At 32.7% G+C, this 21,952-nt stretch overlaps 1 protein-coding gene across 3 annotated transcripts in view; it reads right to left on the minus strand.

The window, feature by feature from the left end:
- The window catches only part of LOC129948371 (bumetanide-sensitive sodium-(potassium)-chloride cotransporter), a 293,982-nt gene that overhangs the window by 92,496 nt on the left and 179,534 nt on the right, over positions 1-21,952 (minus strand). For all 3 annotated transcript variants that reach the window (XM_056059342.1, XM_056059344.1, XM_056059343.1), the window contains exons 4-5: positions 11,161-11,340; positions 10,961-11,075 (exon numbers count right to left, since the gene is read on the minus strand). In XM_056059342.1, the coding sequence (XP_055915317.1) occupies positions 10,961-11,075; positions 11,161-11,340 (295 nt within the window). The remainder of the gene's footprint in view (positions 1-10,960; positions 11,076-11,160; positions 11,341-21,952) is intronic.

Genomic DNA, 21,952 nt, shown 5'->3' on the forward strand with positions numbered 1-21,952 from the left:
CTGATAACTTCCCATCCCGTCTGTCGATTTGTCTTGCTTAAAAGTTTGTCTATATGTACTAGTATCAATTTTACCAAATTTGCGTACTATTTTTTGTAGATTTTATTTTTTATGAAAAAACGGACTGTTGGATTTTTATATAAAAATCATTGAATATTGAAAACAATATTTTCTGTAAAATAAATAAGTTTGAAGCCAATATATAAAATTTTTGAAAAGATATTTGAGTCGAAAATCAATTTTTACCAACTTTTGTTAAATTTTTTTAGGTTTTTAATTTTTCGTACAAAAACTATCAATTCGATTTTTTTCAAAATTTTACTGCACTTTGAAAACAATAGTTTTTGAAAGATAAAAGTAAATTGAAGCCAATATGTCAAAGTTTTGAAAAGATATTTGAGTCGAAAATGAATTTTTACCAACTTCTATTATTTTTTTTTAGGTTTTTATTTTTTTGTAAAAAACTGCCAATTCGATATTTTTCAAAATTTTATCGAATGTTAAAAACAATATTTGTTATAAGATAAAATAAGTTTTAGGCCTAAATGTCAAGTTTTTGAAAAGATATTTGAATCGATATTCAATTTTTACCAACTTTGAGTAATATTTTTTTTAGATTTTTATTTTTTATAAAAAAACTGTCAATTCGATTTTTATCAAAATTTTATCAGATTTCAAAAACATTGTTTTCCGTTGCTCAAAATTGTTTTGGATATGAAATTATAGTGTAGTCGTTAAATTTTGGAGGTGACAATTTTTTTTTTTTTTCAGTTTTTTTGATTTATAAAAAAAACCGTTAGATAGATTTTTTTCAAAAAATATACTTCTTTGAGATTACGTTACAGTTTATTATATAAAATTTAATTCAAGTCTCTAGCGTTTTTGGTTCGTAAGATATTTAGGGTTAACCAAAATGTTCACCTTTTTTTAAACTGCTATGGTAAAAAAACCACCCAAGCAATTTTCTTGAGAGCCCTTTCTGCATCTTTCTGCCTTATTATCTGTATAACAAAATTTATTTTGAGTCGATATATTTTCTGGTTCTTGAGCTATGGACAACGAAAAAAACGTCGCGCACAGACATCTTTCTAAAAATCTTTTATTTCGACTCTATTGACCTTGAAACGTAGAGAAATGTCAAAATTTTCAATTTGACAAATCGGACCCATTACAATAACTTCCTATGGGAAGTTAATAACGGTTGTATGGTTTTTTTTGTATATTGAAAGAAGCCAAATTAGCAATAAAAATGTTAATAAATATTTGTTTGTTTTTGAGAAAGTTCGAATTTTCAATTTTTCACTAAAAAATTTGTTATTTTTTCTCTTAAAAAGAGTATAACAAAAAAAAACGCCTAACGCGAATCGGCTCAAAACCCTAATTTAAAAATTTGAAATCAATCGACCCAATGGTTTGGGCTGTAGGAGCGAGGACAGACGGATGAAATCCTACTTTTTTTGGCTTCTCTACCATGGTTATGTCATGTTTGATTAAAACCTCGAAATTTGTTACCTCTTTCGTGATGTGGAAGTGAAATACTAGAATGTTAACCAAAGGCACGAATGCACTTACCAACTGAAGAGTCGACAATTTGATGGTGTGCAAAAATCTCAACATCATTTTTGACACAAAATCAATAAATGTCTATTACATAAAATTATGAAGAATGAGCGGGAGGAAAATAAAAAGTTTTATTTTTTTTTAAATCTCGTTTCGCCTACGATTAAAATGGATAATTATGACAACAACGTTCCATTCCAGAGGACTCTTTAACACGGAAAAAGAATTAACGGTGATGTGAATGGCTCAATGTAGGTATAGGTACTTTAGAAAAAATAATAAAAACGAAGTGACTGGAAAGGAAACGAGATTTTTTAATGGCAGAGATGTTTTTTATATTGCTAAGCCAATTTTTTACATTCTTCTTTTTTTTAATGTTACAAATTCATGCAAATTTCTAAGATTTAATTCTCCTTGAACTTTGTGCCAATATATTAATATATGTATGTAGAGAGTTATTTCTTTTTAAACACAAGAAAAAACCCATACTTTTACATTTTTAAGTGGATTGTATCCTTATGTAGGTAGGAACACAAATTATTAAAATGCTAAAATCTTTTATATATTTATAAGAAAACATCTTCGTAATAATTAAAACCACGAATTTTCCGGTCGTAAGTTTTTATTCGGCTTTAGGTTTTAAGATGTTTATATAGCAGGAACTGTTATTTCCGTTGGCGTGCGTCGGGAAGGGCGTAGGGGTGGTGGGTGTTTGGGTTGAGGGGGTTGTCCAGAAATTGAACTTTTGAGATTTGCCGAATCATTAACTTAATTCTATGTTGTACTTTGCATTAATGTAATCGTTAGGTAAAGTAGACCTTTATACTATCGGAATTATGTACAGAGAAGTAAAATATATATACATATTGACATAGTGTTGACAGTGGTATATGATTATTTCATGCTCTTTTAGAGAGTAGAGATCCTTTTATTCAAGAGAATATTATATAATCAAAAAGACATTTTCTTGTTCCCAAAATAAATATTGGTATTTCAATTCTATCTCAGATATTCCTATGGGTGCACATCGAAAGGTTCTTATTGCAATTAGAGATATTGGATTTAAATCCCTTTGGAATATTGTTGGGATAAAGATTATTATGTCAAAATAAATTCAGGTGGCAGTAAAAGAATTTCCCCAAATGAAACAACTCTCAGGTTTTCTAATTGCTATTAGGTCTTATCGGGAATAATATTTTTCTTGCAATGCTAATAATTGTCTAGTCTTTTTAAAGCTTTTAGCTTTGCTGTTGAAATGCCAAAGTTCGCTTACAACTTTATTTTCAACAAAGTTAAAGTAATATTTTTGACATTAATCACAATTCAAATTTGAGAAGATTTTAAAAATTTATCAACAACGCCCACCAGGTTTGATTGTAGTATAAAATAAATAAATACATACAAATATCTTATAGACTATAAGAAACAAAACGTATATATATATTTTTCGACAGTTTTCGAGTGATTGAATATCAATGAACCTAGTGAACTTTTTCTGAATATTTTTAATTCTAGTAGAATGGATGCAAAGATATTCTAATATAGATCTGACATAAGCGCGACATAAGTGGTTTTGCTGTCAGAGGAAAACTAAGGCAAAGAGTTTTAAGCTTTCGGGAAGTAAGCGAAAGAGTGACGACAATCCGCAGTGAGGACAACTTCCACCACCTGAGCCTTATCAACGCGCATGCCCCGACGGAAAAGAAGGGTGACAATATCAAAGAATAATTCTACGAGCTCTTCGCCAATACATATGAGCAATGTCCCAAAAACGACGTTAAAATTCCTCTAAGTCATTTTAACGCCAAAATTAGTAAAGAGGGCATCTTTGATAGGTCAATCGGAAGACATAGTCTACACGACATCACATGCGGAAACGAACTTAGGCTTATCGACTTGCTAGCCGAGAAAAACATGGTGTTGAGTAGCACCAGATTCTCGCGCCCAGATATCCACAAAGGTAATTGGCGGTCCCCCGATGATCGAACATAAAACCAAATCGATCATGTTGCTATTGACGGAAGACACTCATCTAGCATACTTGGCGCTCGTACGTACAGACCAGCCAACATATATTCCGACCACTACCTGCTAAACTGCGCGTACGAATATCCATGGAAGCTCTTAGGCGAACAGCAACCACGGGGAGCGGATTCAACGTTGAAAGACTGCAGCAGGAGGATATACCGCCAATGCCTTTGCCGGTAGAGTATCCCTAGAGCTTGCGAGAAACACTAAAACGAATGAGATGTGCCCAAAGACACGCTGGCAGCTTTGCAAACAATCCATCAGGAATGCTGCAGAAGAGGTGCTAGATTTCTCACAGCAGTCACCAAGAGTCAAAAAGAAAACAACTGGATTAACTAGCCGCTCTGGAGCCTGCAAAGATAAAGAGGGGAATACCGTTGTCGAGACAGAATCAATGCTAAAAATCTGGAGGTATTGTTTCAACCAGCTGTTTAATAGTGATGAAGTCAACCATTCCGCCAGCAAGCAGCCACGTCAAATCCATTTTGTTGACAATCGAGTTCCACCCACCCGACCTCAGTGAGATCAAACTAGCCATCACCAAAACAAGCGGTGATGACGTCTGCAGGCAGAGCTTTTTAAATAAGCTGGAGCAGATCTGGTAAGGAGCGTGCACCATCTAGTTAGTAAAATTTGTTCAAACTGATACGATTTATAATTAAGAGACTCAACCGAAACCTCCAAAACCACCAGAGGATTTCGACAAGGCGATGCGCTGTCATGTAGCTGTTTCAATATTGTTCTTGAAAGAGTGGTGCGCAACACCAACACCAATACAAGTGGCACCATCTTTCAAAAATCCACACAATATCTTTTATATGCAGATGACATCGACATTATGGGAAGAACCAAACGAGCAGTGACGGGTGCCTTCTTTAATATCGAGTCTGAGGCGAAGAAAATGGGTCTTGACATTAACGAGGACAAAGCGAAGTATTTACTGTCGTCCAATAAAGTCGATTCACACCGTAGACTTGGTCAAAACGTGACAATTGACAGGTAGAACATCGAGGTGGTAAACGAATTTGTTTATCTGGGCACTGCTGTTAATTCTGCAAATGACATCAGCCTTGAGATCAAACGTAGAATTACCCTTGCTAATCACTGTTTCTTTGGCCTAAGCCTAAGTACTAAAGAGCCAAAGTTAAATCTTCCGAGGGGCAGGCTTCTATTCTGAATCTCTCAAGCTAACCGCCTCGCTTAGGTAGCGTTTTCCAAGCGGCGGTCCTGGCAGTGACAACAGCTGCTAAAAAGGTATCAATTAAGGCGATACCACGAGGTGATATCACCTTTTACATTGATAGCCAAGCGGCAATAAAAGTTTTTACTTCAAGTGAGGTAAGCTTGTTTCATGCGCTGCCGCAAAGAGCTTAAGGTTCTTGGCGCACAGCACAACATTAGACTCTGCCACAATGATATACTAGGTAACGGGAAAGCCAATGAATTAGCAATGCTTGACGTAGGCCAAGCTCAGCTAGTTAACACCCCTACCTGATATTTAAAACAGGAAATCTCAAAAAGAATAACTATCAAGGCCGATGAAATGTGGAACCTTCTTGACACCTGCGGCACTACAAGAAAGATCTGGCCCTGTTTTAAGAAACAAAGAACGGACAAAATTATGCAGCTACAAAAGGGATCACTTCGATCTCTTGTAAGCATAACCACTGGACATAATCTGTTAGATTATCATATGAAAACGATGAGAATCTGTTCAGATGATCTATACAGAGGATGCGGTGACGAGGATGGACATGAAGACACTCTGCACTTTCTGTGGCACTGTCCCGCACTCTCCTATCAAAGGAAGAAACTGCTTGGGCACTATTTCTTCGGGGATTTACAAGAACTCTCTAGTACACCAGGTACTAACATTCTAAACTTCGTCAAAGCCTCTAAATGGCTTGACTAACTAAACACATAGGTATCATAGTGGATCTGTATTGATCTAAGTATGACTATAAAGACATCAACTGTCAGCCCCTCAACCTAACATAACCTATCTGAGTCTTGCTGTATGGTGCAGAAGCATAGACTCAGTTTGTGTCCACAAGCAAAGTAAGATCTGGCGGAGAAAATATAATCATGAGTTATACGAGCTGTACAGTGTACACCGACTTGCCACTGGTCAAAAGACTGCGTGCTCAACGCTTAAGATGGCTAGGGCACCCCGAGCGAATGAATATCGAAACGCCAACCTGTAAATTATTCAACGCCAAGCGTAAGGGAACAAGAAGCAGAGACTGGCCTTATATCCGGGTAATCAAGTTGAGGCCGACGCGCGTCAACTTGGTATTCGAAACTGGAGGCAGCAAGCTAGAGATCGAGTAAGCTGGCAAAAGTTATTACTTGAGGCTCAAGAGCACATTGCGCTGTACCTCCAACTAAAGTAAAGTAAGATCTGACATAAATATTAGACAGTCATTTAATAATATAGGCATCGGTAAAATCAAATGAATTACTTTTAATGAAACCAAGCATAGATTTCGATTTTGCGATGATGTATTCGATATCCTTTGTGAAGTTTGATTTGCAATCAAAAAATATTCCTAAATCATTTTTTAAAAAGCTCTTTCTAAGACTTTGGCGTTTATTTTGTAGCCAAAATTGATTGGATTGACAATGGGAAAGAAAGTAAAACACTCAAAAACAATTAATTGATCGTACACCAATTAGTCAAACAATCAACATAGTCTTGGAGAAGGTGGCAGTAAGGAGAAGATTTAATCCTTCTAAAGAATTTAAGATCGTTGGCAAAAAGAAGGCAACATGAGTTCTTAAAGACATTAAACATGTTATTAATATACATTAAGAATAATAATGGTCTAAGATGACTACCTTGCGGTACGCCAGATGTTACTAAAATAGGAAAAGAATTAATTTTATCAATTTGGAATGAAAGCCAACGCTTTTTATTTTCAGGTTTTAGTATCGAATGATTTGCTCTATCAAATGAATTGGATAAATCTGTATAAATGTAATCTGATAACTTTCCTCGAGCTGATTGAAGACATAATTTAAAAATAGAGCAATATTAGTGGAGTTGGATCTTCTTCCCCACAAAACAATGTTGGTAAGGTAATATTGAATTTATCCTATTATCCTAGCCATTCGTCAAACTAACTAAGATCTAATTTTTAGAGTATGGAAAATAAGCCTCAATTATCTTAACTATTTTGTTGTTTTTTTATTTAGATATGTATTAGGCATTTAATTATTATAGTTCATCATACTTTTTAAAATTGGCCTTATCAGACAAAAGCGATAAAATGGGTAAAGGTAACTTCCCTTAATCGATTTTTTTCTTTAAACATATTCAAAAATAATGACGTCAAATTATTGACATTGGAACTTAAAAAAATATTGAGTACTGAATAGAATATAGTTTTACGGCATTAAATTTGTCAAGAATGTCATCAACCATCAATTAATTGTTTAATAATTTAACAATCGGTTCATGTTGTTTACTTCACATATGTATGTGTACCCACCCGCTATAGCTTCAAAGAAATTTATTGAATTAATTATTAATTATTTCCCTTAAATGAATATTCACTTGAATCATGCAAACGGCATTTTCCTAGGAAATTGAAATTAAAGTAGAGAAGAGTTGCGACCCAATTTATTTACACATTTTCTTCCCACTCGAAAATAAAATTTCTCGCATAGAGATGATGTCTTTTAAGCGTTAAGACTTTGAGTAAGATAATTGAAATTTGCTTCGATTTTGGCCGGGGATTTGGTCTTGATTCGAAATTGGTTAAATACTTCAAATTCCTTAAACTTGAAACTGATTTAGCAATTCGCGGAAACATTTTGAATAACAAACCAAATTGTGTCGATGTCCGCTTACCACCTCGTTAAGATCTTTTTAAAATCCTTGCATAAATAAAAAATACATTATCACGTGAACTTTATAAATCACAATCTTTAATACATACGAGTAAGTAGAATAGATAGGAATTGATGACAAATACTAGAGCGTTTTCAATATTCTGAATGGTAGCAGACACATTGTTGATTTATCTAAAAAGTAATAGACACGGTTTGGCTGTTTGATGCCTGATAAAACAGAATGGAATCTAGTAATATTTTGAATACAATTTTATTGACGCTGAAATTCCTACAAATCATTTCCAATTTCTAGTTTGACCCCTATTTTATCTTCATTTAACTAGACTTATACGAACCACTCGTATTGTGGGTTTCAATTATCAATTGATAGTTGATAAAGCATTCCACATTCGTTTAGTGCGGCTTAAGAAAGAATCGATGTACTTAACAGTACGTCCAAAATTGGGTTTAAGGGTGGACATTCCTAGAATTAGTTGAACTGTTTAAGGGAAGGAATACAACTGGCTATTATACTAGACTAGAGCATTGTTTACAAAAATAACGATTGAACAATAATAGTCACGAGACCTTGCGAAGGTGTTCAAGTGAAGCAAACGGCTCGGTAAAAGAACTATCTCCTATTACTTTTAAAGCTCTCTTTTCAATTTTATCAAAAGTACGTTATTGGGGCACATGTTCAAATATGATAGTTATATTCGAGTTTTGGACGAATAAAAGCCTTTTTAAATTTTAGCCATAGAAGGGGTAAAAAACTTCTTGCATCATCGAAAAACTTAAACACTTAGCAGCATTTAAGGTAATGTCAAATTTGTGATCACTTCCAACAACTTCCTAGAACTGAAAGCTGTTCTATCTCCTTGATGCGAGTACTACGCATGGATAGTGGCATTGGAAAAGGGCTGCGGTTTTGCGACAGTAGACAGCATTGAGTTTTCGAAACATTGAATTCTGCACGATTTTTTTCCCCATTGAACAATGCTGTCAAGATCAAAATTTAATAGTCTTATCTATGCTGCCGTTAGTAGTCCGCATCCAAAGAACAAGGATGAGAAACTTAAAATGAATATAAAAAGCTGAGGGTACTGTCAACAGAGAAACAATATAGTGGGTTAGAAGTTTCAGGAAAAAGATCATTTATAAAAATAAGGAAGAGTGTCGGAGACAAAACGGAGCCCTGGGGTACACCAGCATTAATTTTGTGGATATCAAATTTGAACTAGTTAAATACTACTTGATTTGAATAGTCCGATTGGTAATTTCTAACCAAATGAAGAATTGATTCATCAAAACCAAGTGCACACATTTTCGATAAGAGAGCTTGATGCACAAACTCGATATGCCTTTCAGATATCAAGTGCAACAATCTTACTTTCTCCAAAAAGATTTAAATATTTGTTCTACTGTTCGGTGATATAGTCCATGAGATCACCAATTTATTTATTTATTTATTTTATTATTCATCAATCAGAGCATATTGTACTCTTACAGACTAAGATACATAATTAAAAATTTAGTTACATATTTGTAGGTGGGTATATGCAATTCAAATTACATTTAATTGATTTACATAGTTAATCTATTATTAAATAATAAAAAACAGTATACATGTATAATAAATAACAATATTTAAATTTTGTTTAAAACTATTGATTTAAAAGTTTCTCTGGTGCAATCCATATAAAAGTTTATCCCAGAGCAAACTAAATTGCTTTCTCTGATGCAACGAGAAATGGGTTCATTGCGACCATATTTTTTGCGGTGAAACTGTTCATAAATTAAAAACCGTTCTCGTGTAATTCTTAGAGGAGCATTACCCTCATGGACTAAAGCTGCTAGAGGTGGACAATTAACATGATTTGTAATGATATCCCGAACAAACATAATTCAAAAGTATTTACGACGAGCTTCTAGCGTTTTTATTCCAAACAACAGGCATCTGGTTTCATAAGAAGGTGTTACTATTCCCCAATTTAACTTGAAAATAGCATAACGTACAGCAAAACTCAAGTGCTGATCTTACCAGAGAGTTATGAAGAGATAATAAAGTGAATGAATAAGTAAATTCTCTGGTATTTCTTTTTATAAAACCCAGCATCTGATTCGCTTTATTGATCAAGGAATCAAAATGAGGAAGTAACGACAGATTAACATCTAGGATTACTCCCAAGTCTTTTTTTTTGATTTACCCTTGTTAAAATTATGTTATTGATATTGAAATCAAAGACAATTGGATTAAGAATCCTGAAACACGATAGTATTTGACATTTTTCTACGTTCAAATGAAGGTTATTTATCCTGCACCAATCTACCAATCTCACCAGGTCTTCTAGCAGAAGGTTACAATCCGATATGCAGGTAATCCTACGGTAGATCTTGAGATCATCGGCAAAAAGGAGACAGTCAGAATTTTTTTAAATTGTTGAAATATCATTCACAAAAATAAGAAAAAGTAAAGGTCCTAAATGGCTACCTTATGGAACGCCTGATGGGACATAAAGTGGACCTATTGCTACGAAAGACGTACTACCGGTCATTAAGAAGCTTACGTTATTCAAGATATTTCTTAAGCAGAAAATTCACCAGCGTTCTCATACCCTTGAAAAGGAGGGACGTAAGTTCAATTGGACGATTGTTAGAGGGTGAGGAGGATTCGCTTTTTTTTATAAGCACTGGCTAGACAAATAACAATAAAATGTATATTTATGGATCAAGAATTGATCAACTATTAAATAAATGGAGCTGAAAAAAGACAAATTCCATTATGAATCATTAACTGATAATCGACAAGCGTAGATCAGAATTTTTGAATGATCCATTGCGGCCGCCCATAAATTAAATAAATAAGTGCCGCAACAGTCTGTAGAGAACTAGGTCCTAGTGACTTCCAACTCTCAACCATTCCTGTGTGCTAATAATGGCAGGGATGAAGGGGACCTACAGTTTATATGACGAATCCGAATAAAACTTTAGGTGGTACAGGCAGGGATCGAACCCAAGCCCTCTGGCATGATAGTCCAACGCAATAACCATCATGCCACGGGTATACTACGGTCGCCCTTACACCTGGTAAAGTTGAGTTTAGGAATAGCAGTGGATTGAGAATTAGGATAATTTAAAATATGGTGTACATCTTCTAATTTTTGAAATTTGTTAGTTTCGGTAAAAATCAACATATTGAGAGTTAGCCAAACTTTGCTCTTCTGTTTATTTTTTTATTTTTAGTTGTATTATGTTGAACTAATGTTAGGACACTAAATTTAATTGTATTTATTTTGATTTCTGTAAAAGCGGTGTCTTGTTTTAATAAATCGAATTCAAAAATTCAAATTTGTAAAAATACAATACATTGTATCTTCCAATGGTGAGAAATTCATCAAGTTATTCTAACTTAATGTTTATACATTAAATTCAAACTGTTAAAAAAATCTTTAACTTTCGAGAATTATAGCGGCACATTCTAAAAATATTATTTTTCTTTTTGGTAAAGTTTTTTTTTTAACTATAGATAAGTACTTACTTTTCCAGTAAGAGTTGCATTGTGCAATTCATCTAATGTGGGACGGTAGGCGGCTTGTATTGACATAATATTTCGATAATTATCGAGCCTTGGTAGTGCCTCACGGGTAAAATGCCTAAAATATTAAATGACATTAATTTTTTAATTCATCGATGTACGAATTAGGTGAGGAATTTGTATTTTTGTTTAGATTTACTTACCGAAAGCTTTTACCATATTTCGTGTCGTACTCATTTTCGAGTAATTCACGATCTTCATTGGATGCATTTGAATCATCTGAGTCTTCGTTGTGTGGATCCACTTGAAAACGAGTCGTTTGTAAATCCTTAAACCGTGATGGTTTATCTTTATCACGAAAACTGCTTTTGATGGACTGTATTCTGTAAATAGAAACAAATAAACAAATGATTAAAATGGAACACAAATATCAATACATTTTTATTTTTATTAATTTACAGAAGTTTTCTTTTTTTAATTGATTTTGTAGAAAAATAGATAGGACTGTGCCATCGATTCAAACAATTTTTGAAAAAATAAAACACCTTTATTAATATTATTTATTCTTAACGTTTTCTTGAAGAAATGACACGGTCAGGAATCTTTTATTGAAAAAATGTTAACATTTTTGTCGTCTATTCCAATTTCAGTAATCTTCTTGTTTTGCCTTGACAAATTTCAGAAAATGACAGCTTCAAAATTGGTATCAACCCTAAAATTTAGCTGTTCGAAATGAAACCTTATATTGGAAAATCATAAATGTATGTATAGGAGGAACATTTTCTTTTAATCAACTCTCAACGTCGGACACCCAAAAAGATATTTATAAGTCCTAGATTCACAATTTTATTTTCAACCTTTTTTGGTACTCTTTAAAAGAAATTAAATCGAGTCTGCAAACAATTTTCTTTGCCATATCTTTCATAAAATAAAGGAAAATAGGGAAACTTGTGAACATTATTCTCAAGAGATGGCAAAGTTGTGAGAGATAAATATGTATACGAATAAATAAACAAGAAACAAAAATTAATCTTGACATTCGCAATTATTTTTTATTAATAAAACTCACTGTGCAAAAAGAAATAAAAGCTTATTTTTATATTTCTTCGTTATTGTACTAAAAATAGCAAGAAAAATGATAAAATAATGATAAGAGTTTGAGCAAAACTGACAGGTGATGTAACTTGCTACATCGTTTTTGTTGTAATTTTATTTTATTAAATATTGTCTGTTATTTTGTTGTTTTTTTATGTCTACGAAGGATTTAATATTATGCACACAGGTGACAGGTGAGATAGAAAAATAGAATACAGTTTTGATGGTTATTTTACCTTCTGAAAAAAGGGTTGTAAATCAAAATAAGTCCTTAACATTTAAGGAGCAAAGCTAAATATAGGAGGTTGGTGTGTGGAGGAAAGATTTGAAAATTAAAGACATTAGACATCAGTCATGGGATGGGTTGGTAGCGGCGACACGGGCGACGGGTGTCGGCCACAATGTTAACTTTTACTGAAATAAAAGACAATGTTTATTTGGTTGTGGAAACGAAGGGAGTTTTAATTTATTAATGTAAACGAGCTACGAAGTTAAGCACCAAGGCAAGGATATAATCTCAAACTTCAGACTCATATTTCATATCTGACAAAGAGGAGAAAGACTATAATGATATGTTTTATGATGTCCCGCTTTGTGATGTATTACGCACATCGTCAAAGGTAGATAAAAAGACTTTATAGCTCACTGTTATTAATTACGCAAAAACCTTGACTTAATTTTTTGTTTAAGCTTCTCTTCAAAAGCTCGCCTCCAAATATTATGTTTGTATATTTAAAAATATAGATATAAGGAATTAAATACGAATATGAATCGGAATAGGAATAAAAATTCAAATACATTCATGATAACTGCCTCTTGCGAAGAATAGACAAATGCTTCAAGAATAATCCTTATCATGAAAAAAACTGAAAGTAACCTCCATCCCACACATTACTCGCATGGGTAAATAGTGAGTTGTAAGTCACTAAGACCGTTCTAAACGAACTTTTGCGATGTTGTAAGCCACTATGACCGTTATTTACGAACTTTTGTTCCTAGACATGAGACCCTATGAGTCTTTTACCAATCTGCCCCAATCTCTCAAAAATTGTCTCGGTTTCGGTCTCGTATTTACTATGTATGTATGTGTGTCGATTATCGCGTGCAACAGATGGTACAATATCTTTTTGCAAATTAAAACAAACAAATAATATAGATTATGTGTATTTCCATATAATTAAACAACTTAGTCAAGTCGGCTTACAAGAACAAAACTATATTTTTAGTAAGTTTTACAATCAATTATTTGTAGTATAATAAATAGAAGAGACCAAGTTTAAGAAGACCATTATGCTTGGTTTGAACTTCATCGATGGCACCTACACCTTATTTTATAGAATTGTTGCCAACTTCTTTGTATATATAAAATAACCGCAGCCAACTTCATGTAAAATAACGAAGACAAAACGAAGGCATTCGAATTCGAGAAGCCAACAAACATTGACGCCATTTTAAGATATTTCCTTGTAAGAAAAACTAAATTATAAATTAAAACAGAAAATAAACTTGTGAACCAACTTAACTTATTTCTTATTATACATATATTATTAATAAAATATAACAACGACATCGAGAGAGTTAAAAGATCGATTTTATGCCAAGCAACATTGAATTACAGAATAAGAAATAAGATTTGTATATTCTTACTTTCATCTTTTTTTTTTTGTTGAAAACTTGACAAGATCCTTTTTAGGTTTTATTTTGGAACAAAGTCGTACTGCAATTGATATAATATTATAAAAAAGTTTACGGCATGCATTGCGATTTCTTGAACATCGTACTTGAAAGAATATAGTGCAGAACTCCCACACAGGGACGAATTGAGGGGAGGGCAACCGGGGCCTCCACAAACAGAGAAACTTCGGAAAATTTGTATTTCAAATTCCAACTAGTAAACACTAGTATACATCTTTTCCTTTGATACGTTTTGTTTGCTCTTTTATCTTTACCTACACCCAACAGTACTTTGTAAATACCTGATTATTTTATTATATTGATCTTGAATAACAGAAGTCATTGATCTTTATTTGATCACTCAAATAAGGCAATCAGTGAAATATCAAAATCTCAAATGGCCCTGATAAGGAGCACTTCCAATTCACTACGCATCTTGAAGGAGTACCCCAATCGCTTAAAGGCGGAGTGGATTGGTACTTGCCATTAACCTCGGAGGTTGGGTATTTGATTCCGTACATACATATGTACATATAAATTAAATGCTGTATATGAAGAATCGGTGTTCTTTAATTCTTGGAAAAATCAATTATTATTGAATAATTGGTAAAATGCTGCACGCTGCAGCAGAGGCATTGGTGAAAAAGTATCGGGATGATTTAGAGCCTAGTCTTGGTAATGAGTTGGTTCAATTTGTGTCTTTGATTGACTCATACAAAAAGGAAAAGGAGTATGGAACAGATTCAATTCTGGAACTATTTTACTACCAAATTATCGAAAATCAAAATTTCACAGCTACATTCCCAAACCTCGAAATTGCATTGAGAATGTATTTGGTTTTGATGGTAACAAATTGCACTGGGGAGAACTTATTTTCAAAAATGAAAATTATTGAAATTAGGCTTCGAACCACGATGGAACAAAGCCGTCTATCGAAGCTTTCTCTCCTGACCACTGAAAGCGATTGACGCCGAGATTTTGATTTCAACGAAAAAAAACTAGAAAGGTTCCGTTCGTTAACCCTATAATTTAATTTAGGATAATTCTTTTTTCCGTTTATATTTATATGTGTTTGTTCAATACTAAAGGAATCTACTTGGTTTCACAATAAATTACACTGGTCAACAAAAAAATATCCATCGCCATGATATCCTAATGGAATCTTTCCCCGTGTTCATCGCTTACCGCACCTAAGTTTTCTGGAAAAAAGTTAAGATGGGAATGCAAGAAATGCATTTTTAAGGACATATTACATCCTAAGGCTTTATAATCCTTTAGTAATTTTGACACCTTTTCCTCATAGTTTGGAGATTTTATGTTTCCTAAAAATTTGTTTACAACGTCAACAAATGAAAGCCATGCATTTTTTTTCCTCTGTATTTAATTTTAAAAGGAAATTGGAATCCTTCATGATCTTCCTTATATCCGGTTCTACAAACATTCCTTCTTTCAATTTAGCTTCACTCAGTCGAGGAAATATAAATTTTAAATTTAGAAAACCTTCTCCATTTCTATCCATGGCCTTAACAAAATTTTTGATGAGACCCAAATTTATATGCAACGGTGACAAAATAATATTGTTCGGTTCTACTAAGGGGTTTTCAGAAATATTTCTTTGTCCAGGGATAAAATTTGTCCTCATTGGCCAATCCTTTTTTATGTAATTTGCGCTTTTAGCTCTACTTCCCGTTCACATAAAAAACAACAGTATTTTGTGTAGCCTCCTTGCAATCCCAGTATTATTCCCACAAGTTTAGATTTTCACATATTTTCCGAGAATTAAGGTTGTACTGAATTTTCTCGAGCAGATTCTTTATATTTTCATATGTTTCTTTAATGTGGACGCTATGTGCTAAAGGTACAGATGCAAGATCATTGCCAATATTCAGTAAGACAGCTTTTAAACTTAATTTTGAAGAGTCAATGAATAGTCTCCATTTGTCTGGTGAATAGCCGTATCCTAACTTCTTCACTAGTCCCCGCACATCATTGCAATACGTGAGACCACTTTCTTCTGCGAAAAATTCCCCAAATTTAGCATCGCGTTGTCTATAAACAGATATCTGTGTACTAGAGTGAAGTAAATTCCACTGTTGAAGTCTAGAATTGTGAGGAAGATGTTTTGTTACGGATTCTACATCAGGATACACAATTTTATCTCTTGTCTTGTACGAATATCGCTTCAGTTTAGTCAGGCAGAAATAACAGTCAGGAGGAGGCCTTCGCTCCTTTATTGCCCCGAGGCTTCTGGACCTATAAATTTGGCCCTGCTCCCACATCAACACTAGAGGCAAAAGTCTGTCCAAGAACTCAGCTTGATGTCAATGTCTTTTGTCAGTATTGAGGCAGAGGCTGCAAAAAGGTGCAGAAGGATAGACTATGACAAAAGGTCTTCGTGTGATCTACAGTCGCGTATGCATCGAGAGTGGAGGACAGGTCACAGGACAGCGCAGTAGAGGAAGACCGCGGATCAGATGGCGCGCACAAGTGGAAAGTGACCTCATCCAACTTGGATCGCGAAACTGGAACATATAGTTAGAGACCTATGTAGTTAGATGGAGAAGTTTGTTGGGTGAGACCCTTATACCCTTAAGTAAGATTTTACTGGGGATCTTGCGCAGTTGTTATACATTTTTATTGACTACGATAAATCCTATTGAACAATCGAATTGATGTGCAATATCATTTCTTCTATTTTAGTGCACTCTGAGTCGTATTTTAACAAACACTTTTTTTTATAATATATTGTAACGTGATACCAAACTAATATATTTTTGGAAAAATACTACAAAAGGTTCTTTTATAAATCGAAAAAACTGAAAAAACTGTATCACCTGTATCAAAACAATATTGTGCAACGAAAAATAACGTTTTTAACAACTGGTAAAATTTTGAGAAAAATCAAATTGACAATTTTTTATAAAAAAAAATAAAAACCTAAAAAAAATACATAACTAAAAGTTGGTAAAATTTGAATTTCGACTCAAATATCCTTTCAAAGAGCCATAATCGGCTTCCAATTTCTTTTATCTTATAACAAATATTGTTTTAAACATTTGGAAAAATTTTTAGTAAAATCGAATTAACAGTTTCTTTTTGCAAGAAAACTAAAAACCTAAAAAAAATTACTCAAAGTTGGTATAAATTGAATTTCGACTTAAATATCTTTTTAAAACATTGAGATATTAGCTTTAAACTGCTTTTATCTATTAAATAATATGGTTGGCAACTTCAGTTAAATTTAAAGAAAAATCTAATGACAGGTTTTGCAAAAATACTAAAACTTAGTAAAAATTTACTTTCGACTCAAATAGCTTTTCAAATATTATTAATATTGTCTTCAAACTTTTATAATTCCACAGGAAATATTATTTCGATATTCAGTAGTTTTTTTTTTATAAAAATCCAACAGTGCGTTTTTTTCATAAAAAGAAAAGATCTAAAAAAAATAGTATGCAAATTTGGTAAAAATTTATGTTCAGTTCTTGATATCTCTCAAATTATTTTATTCATCCAATTTGTAAAAAAATAAGAAATGCTACTAAAATTGGTAAACAATTGTTTTCGACTAAAAATCTATTTAACAAAACTAGATTTTCAAACTAAACTATATATATGAAAAATTTTGTTGGTAAATTTAAATTTTTTTAGAATAATTTAACTAACAACTTTTTTAACAAAACACAAATAAGACAAATCGACAGACGGGATGGGAAGTTATCAGGTTGGGTCACATCCCAACCTCTTTTTTACTTCTTCATTTTCAAAACGGTGTTTATATTTTTGGATACGTTTTCGACAACTTTTTAAAACAAATTCCTATTTGGTAAAAAAAAAAAAAAAATGTTTGCATATTACTGAAAAACTTTTTAAAATTCTAATATAATTTGAAAAAGTTTATTGTTTGGTGAAACAGAAAAAACAAATACTTCGCAAAATAATGCAACTTTTCATTTTTATAGAAAAGACTTTGCCCTTAGCAAATTTGAGTTTGGTAAAATAATTTGCAAAGTAAAAGCAAATAACGTTTATTTTATGTTCAAAATAAATGCGAACTATCACATTAAGTTATTGAATTTCCTGTCAAAATTTATATTTTCCGTGTTAAAAATAGGCAATAAGTATGAAATGTAATAGTAGGGTGTCTTTAAGGAAACGTGAGATATAACATTTATATCCATTACTCCTTCCCAAGAAGCCTTTTAAAACAGTAGATATTACCTTGAACTTCTAATTTAGTATGACACTACACAATAAAGGTTCTGAAATAGGTTTCTTAGTTTGTAAACATGAAGTACCTCGGTATACCGCAACATTTTACAAAAATTCGTAAATCTGAAAATTATTGTTATTTCTTTTTGTGATGTTAGAAACTCATTAAATTTCTTCATAATTCTCTGTCGTAGCTTATGGTGAAATAACCGAATAACATGATATCTTGTTTCCTTATTTATTTTCGATGTATAAAAAGGTCTAAGCCATGTCGTCAATTAAGATTACACCTCTGATTGATTTACCTTGCCTCCAGATCTGTTAAAATAAATACACGAAGATAGGAATCAAAGTAATAAATACATGTTTGTATGTAATTTCTAATCTGACTTCTTTTAACACACATCGTCAAATTAGATCTATAAATCTAACAAAGGTCACCTTTTTCTTTTGTTATACATTTAAATGTATGTCCTTTTGATATGTTTTCCATTAGGACGTTGTACTTGCTCAAAATTAAAGGAGCCCGTATTGGTTGAAAGCTAAAAAAATTGTACTGATTGAAATTTCGGACATCAGAATATTAATTTGTTATCCTCAGTTCAAAAAAAGTTTCATGAAAATTGAATTAATCTTGAGATTTCGTAATTTCAATATTAATGAAAAACACAAACATTCGATTTTTTAAGGAAAAAAATGGCAAACAATTCCTTATACAAACTTGTACAAACATTTGTTTTGCGAATAGTCAAACTTCAATAACTCGAACTTTGATAACTCGAAGTTATTATAACTCGAACCGAATTGTTTGGCAGTAGCGTTTAGAGTCTATATTCCATACATATTTACTTTGATAACTGAAACTTGTATAGCTCGAAGGTACTGCTTCCTTTGAAATTTAAATTGAACCTGGGCACCTAAACGTGTTCTGAAAACATTAACAACTAAAGCGAAATTTCAGCTAATCAAAGAAATAGAAAGTGGTTCCAGAAAAAAGACGTTGCTGTGAAATATGGAATTCCTCCGAATACAATATTCACAATTTTAAAAAATAAGCAACGGACTATATAAGCAATCAAATCTGGGGCCTCATCTGTAATAGGCACAAGATTTAAGAAACAAGTTTTTAAAAATGTGGATAAGGCAGTCGTCGACTGGTTTACAGCAGCTAGGCATCAGAACATGCCCATATCTGGAGGAATAATAAAAGAAAAGGCTCTCGAATTCGCAAGACGATTAGACAAACCGCATTTTAAGGCAAGCACTGGCTGGCTTGATAATTGAAAGCGAAGGCACCGAATAAAATCGTCATTAATACGCATTTATCAGTTTGTCAACGTATTCTTTTCGTTCGTAAGTTTAGCAAAAATTCGAGAACGTCTTAATTGATTTGGCTGATTTTTGTTTTGTTTTCTTCTTTTTAATGCTTTTTTTATTTATGAAATATATTCAGAAAAAAAACACGAAATTTGGACAAAAAATTGAATTGAAATTAACGTTTTGTTTAGGTTTTTGTTAAATGGGAGCTTGAGGCATATTACTGATACCTTCTGTATCATAGTACATAGGATTAATATAAATATATGTGAGATAACATCACGACGGCCTTAGATAGTATTTATAGAAGTTGAGCTCTATAGAGTTACTAATGCCCTCTATATTCTGGCAGTAATTACATGTGTTTTTGTTTTTCACTGTCACGTTGTGCGAACATCGATGAACATTTTATTGTTTATATCGGTATCTGTTCTAGATTTAGATTGTTCACCGAAGCCAAAGGTTGCATGCTGAGAACAAATTAAGACCTAAAATGGCAGTAGAACAAACAGAGCTTAGGAAATCTCTAGCATTTATTAACTTAAACCTAACTAGGTATGACTTAACTTAATGGATAATGGCTTAACATGAAAATCCTGTAATTTTTTCTTTTGTATTTATCTGTACTCTCCCTAAGAAGACCGCAAATATAGTCTTACTTCATACTTTCGTTATATTTGACTTGATTACGGCGGCGTTCAAAGTCCTTAATATCTTGATGAGATCGTTCTCCCTGTTCTTCAGAATATGCTCTCATGTTTTTTTTAAATGTTGTCCAAGTGTGAGTTTAACATATGCACTTTAAGAAATATTCTGCATCCCATGTCATTATAATTTGTTATAATATTTCTAATAAGCTCTTTGTAATTTTGAGCTCTGTTATTTCCTAAAAAAACAGATATTAGAGCTTTAAAACTGTGCCAAGCTTTTCTTTAAGGCTATGTTAGTAATTTTGGGAAATCTTCAATGTCGAATAGTCGAATCAGTGGGCAAACAATGATTCCGACCTTAATTTTGGCTCCGAGAGTTTTTAAAAAAAAATGTTTTTAAAAAATTGAAAGCTTCAGATTCAACACTCAAAGCCTTAACAAATTGTTTCGTCGTCCTAATTTGATGTGTAAGGACTAATTTGATCTGTTAGGCAGTAAAACTGCTTTCAGGCTTTTCGTTGCGCTATCAATAAACAGACGCCTTTTACTACGAAGACAAGGTATCCCGATTGCCTGAACTAAACTTTGAGCCGGTCGTTGCAAAAACAAAACCCATCTTCTTTTGTAAACAATGTGGAAAACATCTCATGTCGATGCCGTTGGTCAGTTGCAGAAAATTTGTTTTTGTACAAGATTTTTCTAACACTATTTCCGCTTAACTTTATCGATGAAAAGTTACAGTGCATTTTGTTTAAATAGGTTTTTATTTCTTTGTACTTATCATAACTTTTTCTTAAAATTTCGTCGAATAAAGTTCTTTAATGTAGAGCTCTAAATTCTCAATGCACGAATTTTGCACTATACCTCATAAAGCTCGAAATAATCTCATAGGGTGTAAAAAATTATATTTTTAATCCCAACACTACAAAAGCAAATCTTAGGAGGAAAAATTGGATTATCTATTGTTTTTATTTACCATAAACCCAAAAAAGGCAAATTAAACCCAAGCACAAAAAATATTTTTTCTGTCGACCTGTGTTATAGATTTAGAGAGTTTTAAAATCGTTTTAAATAATTAGATAAACAACGCTTAGGTCGGTTTTAGTAATGAGGAATAACTTTTAAAAACCTATGCAAATAAAAACACAAGTTTCGCAAATTTGGTTAATATTTTTAGTTGCAAAAATCTAATCTATTTGCTTTTTTGCGTAATTATTCAAGTGCGCTAGAACTCGATCAAGATCTTGACAGTTTTTACACTGATAATTCTTTGACATACTTTCTCATGGTTTGTTTATAAATTTATCACATGGATTTAATCTTATCTTCAAAATACGTCTTATCAAGTTATATTCAGAAATTCTTTCTCTAACCCATTTATTATCCAATCAGACGTTCCTCATGGTAGTTATTTAAGACCTCTACTCTTTATCTTCTTTAGCTATAAATGATGTACGCCTTTTTGAACAATGCAGTCGAATTTCAATCTATGCGGATGATTTCAAAATCTAAGAAAAATCATAAAATCTATGAACGATAGGTAACAACTTTAAGAGGATATTAACAGTTTTATTATTTGGTGCAAAAAGAATGGACTGAACCTTAATCCAATTAAATGTCTGGCACTGATTTTCTCTAAAAATCGTACTTCTAGTTTGTTTGATTATAAAATATCACAGCACTATATAAATCGCGTTCTTAGTTTAAAGATCTAGGAGTTAGGTTAGGTTTGGTTAACTCTATGTTACAATTTGTTAAACGTTGGTCTAAGGAATTTCAGGATCCCTATGTTACTCTGGCTTTATAAATTACTTTAGTCCGCCCCCATATTGAGTACGAACTGCAGGTATATGAACTCCTTTTTACGAGATCCACAAGAATAGGATAGAATCTGTTCAACGCAACTTTATACGTTTCGCCTTAAGAGGGTTGCCATGGTCTGATCCTTATAACCTCCCTCCTTATGAACATCTGATAAAGCTTCTTCAAGTGCAGCCTCTATCGCATAGAAGGATTTATAATAATATTGTCTTGTTTTTATTTAATT

Source organism: Eupeodes corollae, chromosome 2 (genome assembly GCF_945859685.1).
Source record: "Eupeodes corollae chromosome 2, idEupCoro1.1, whole genome shotgun sequence".
Taxonomy (NCBI): Eukaryota; Metazoa; Arthropoda; class Insecta; order Diptera; family Syrphidae; genus Eupeodes; species Eupeodes corollae.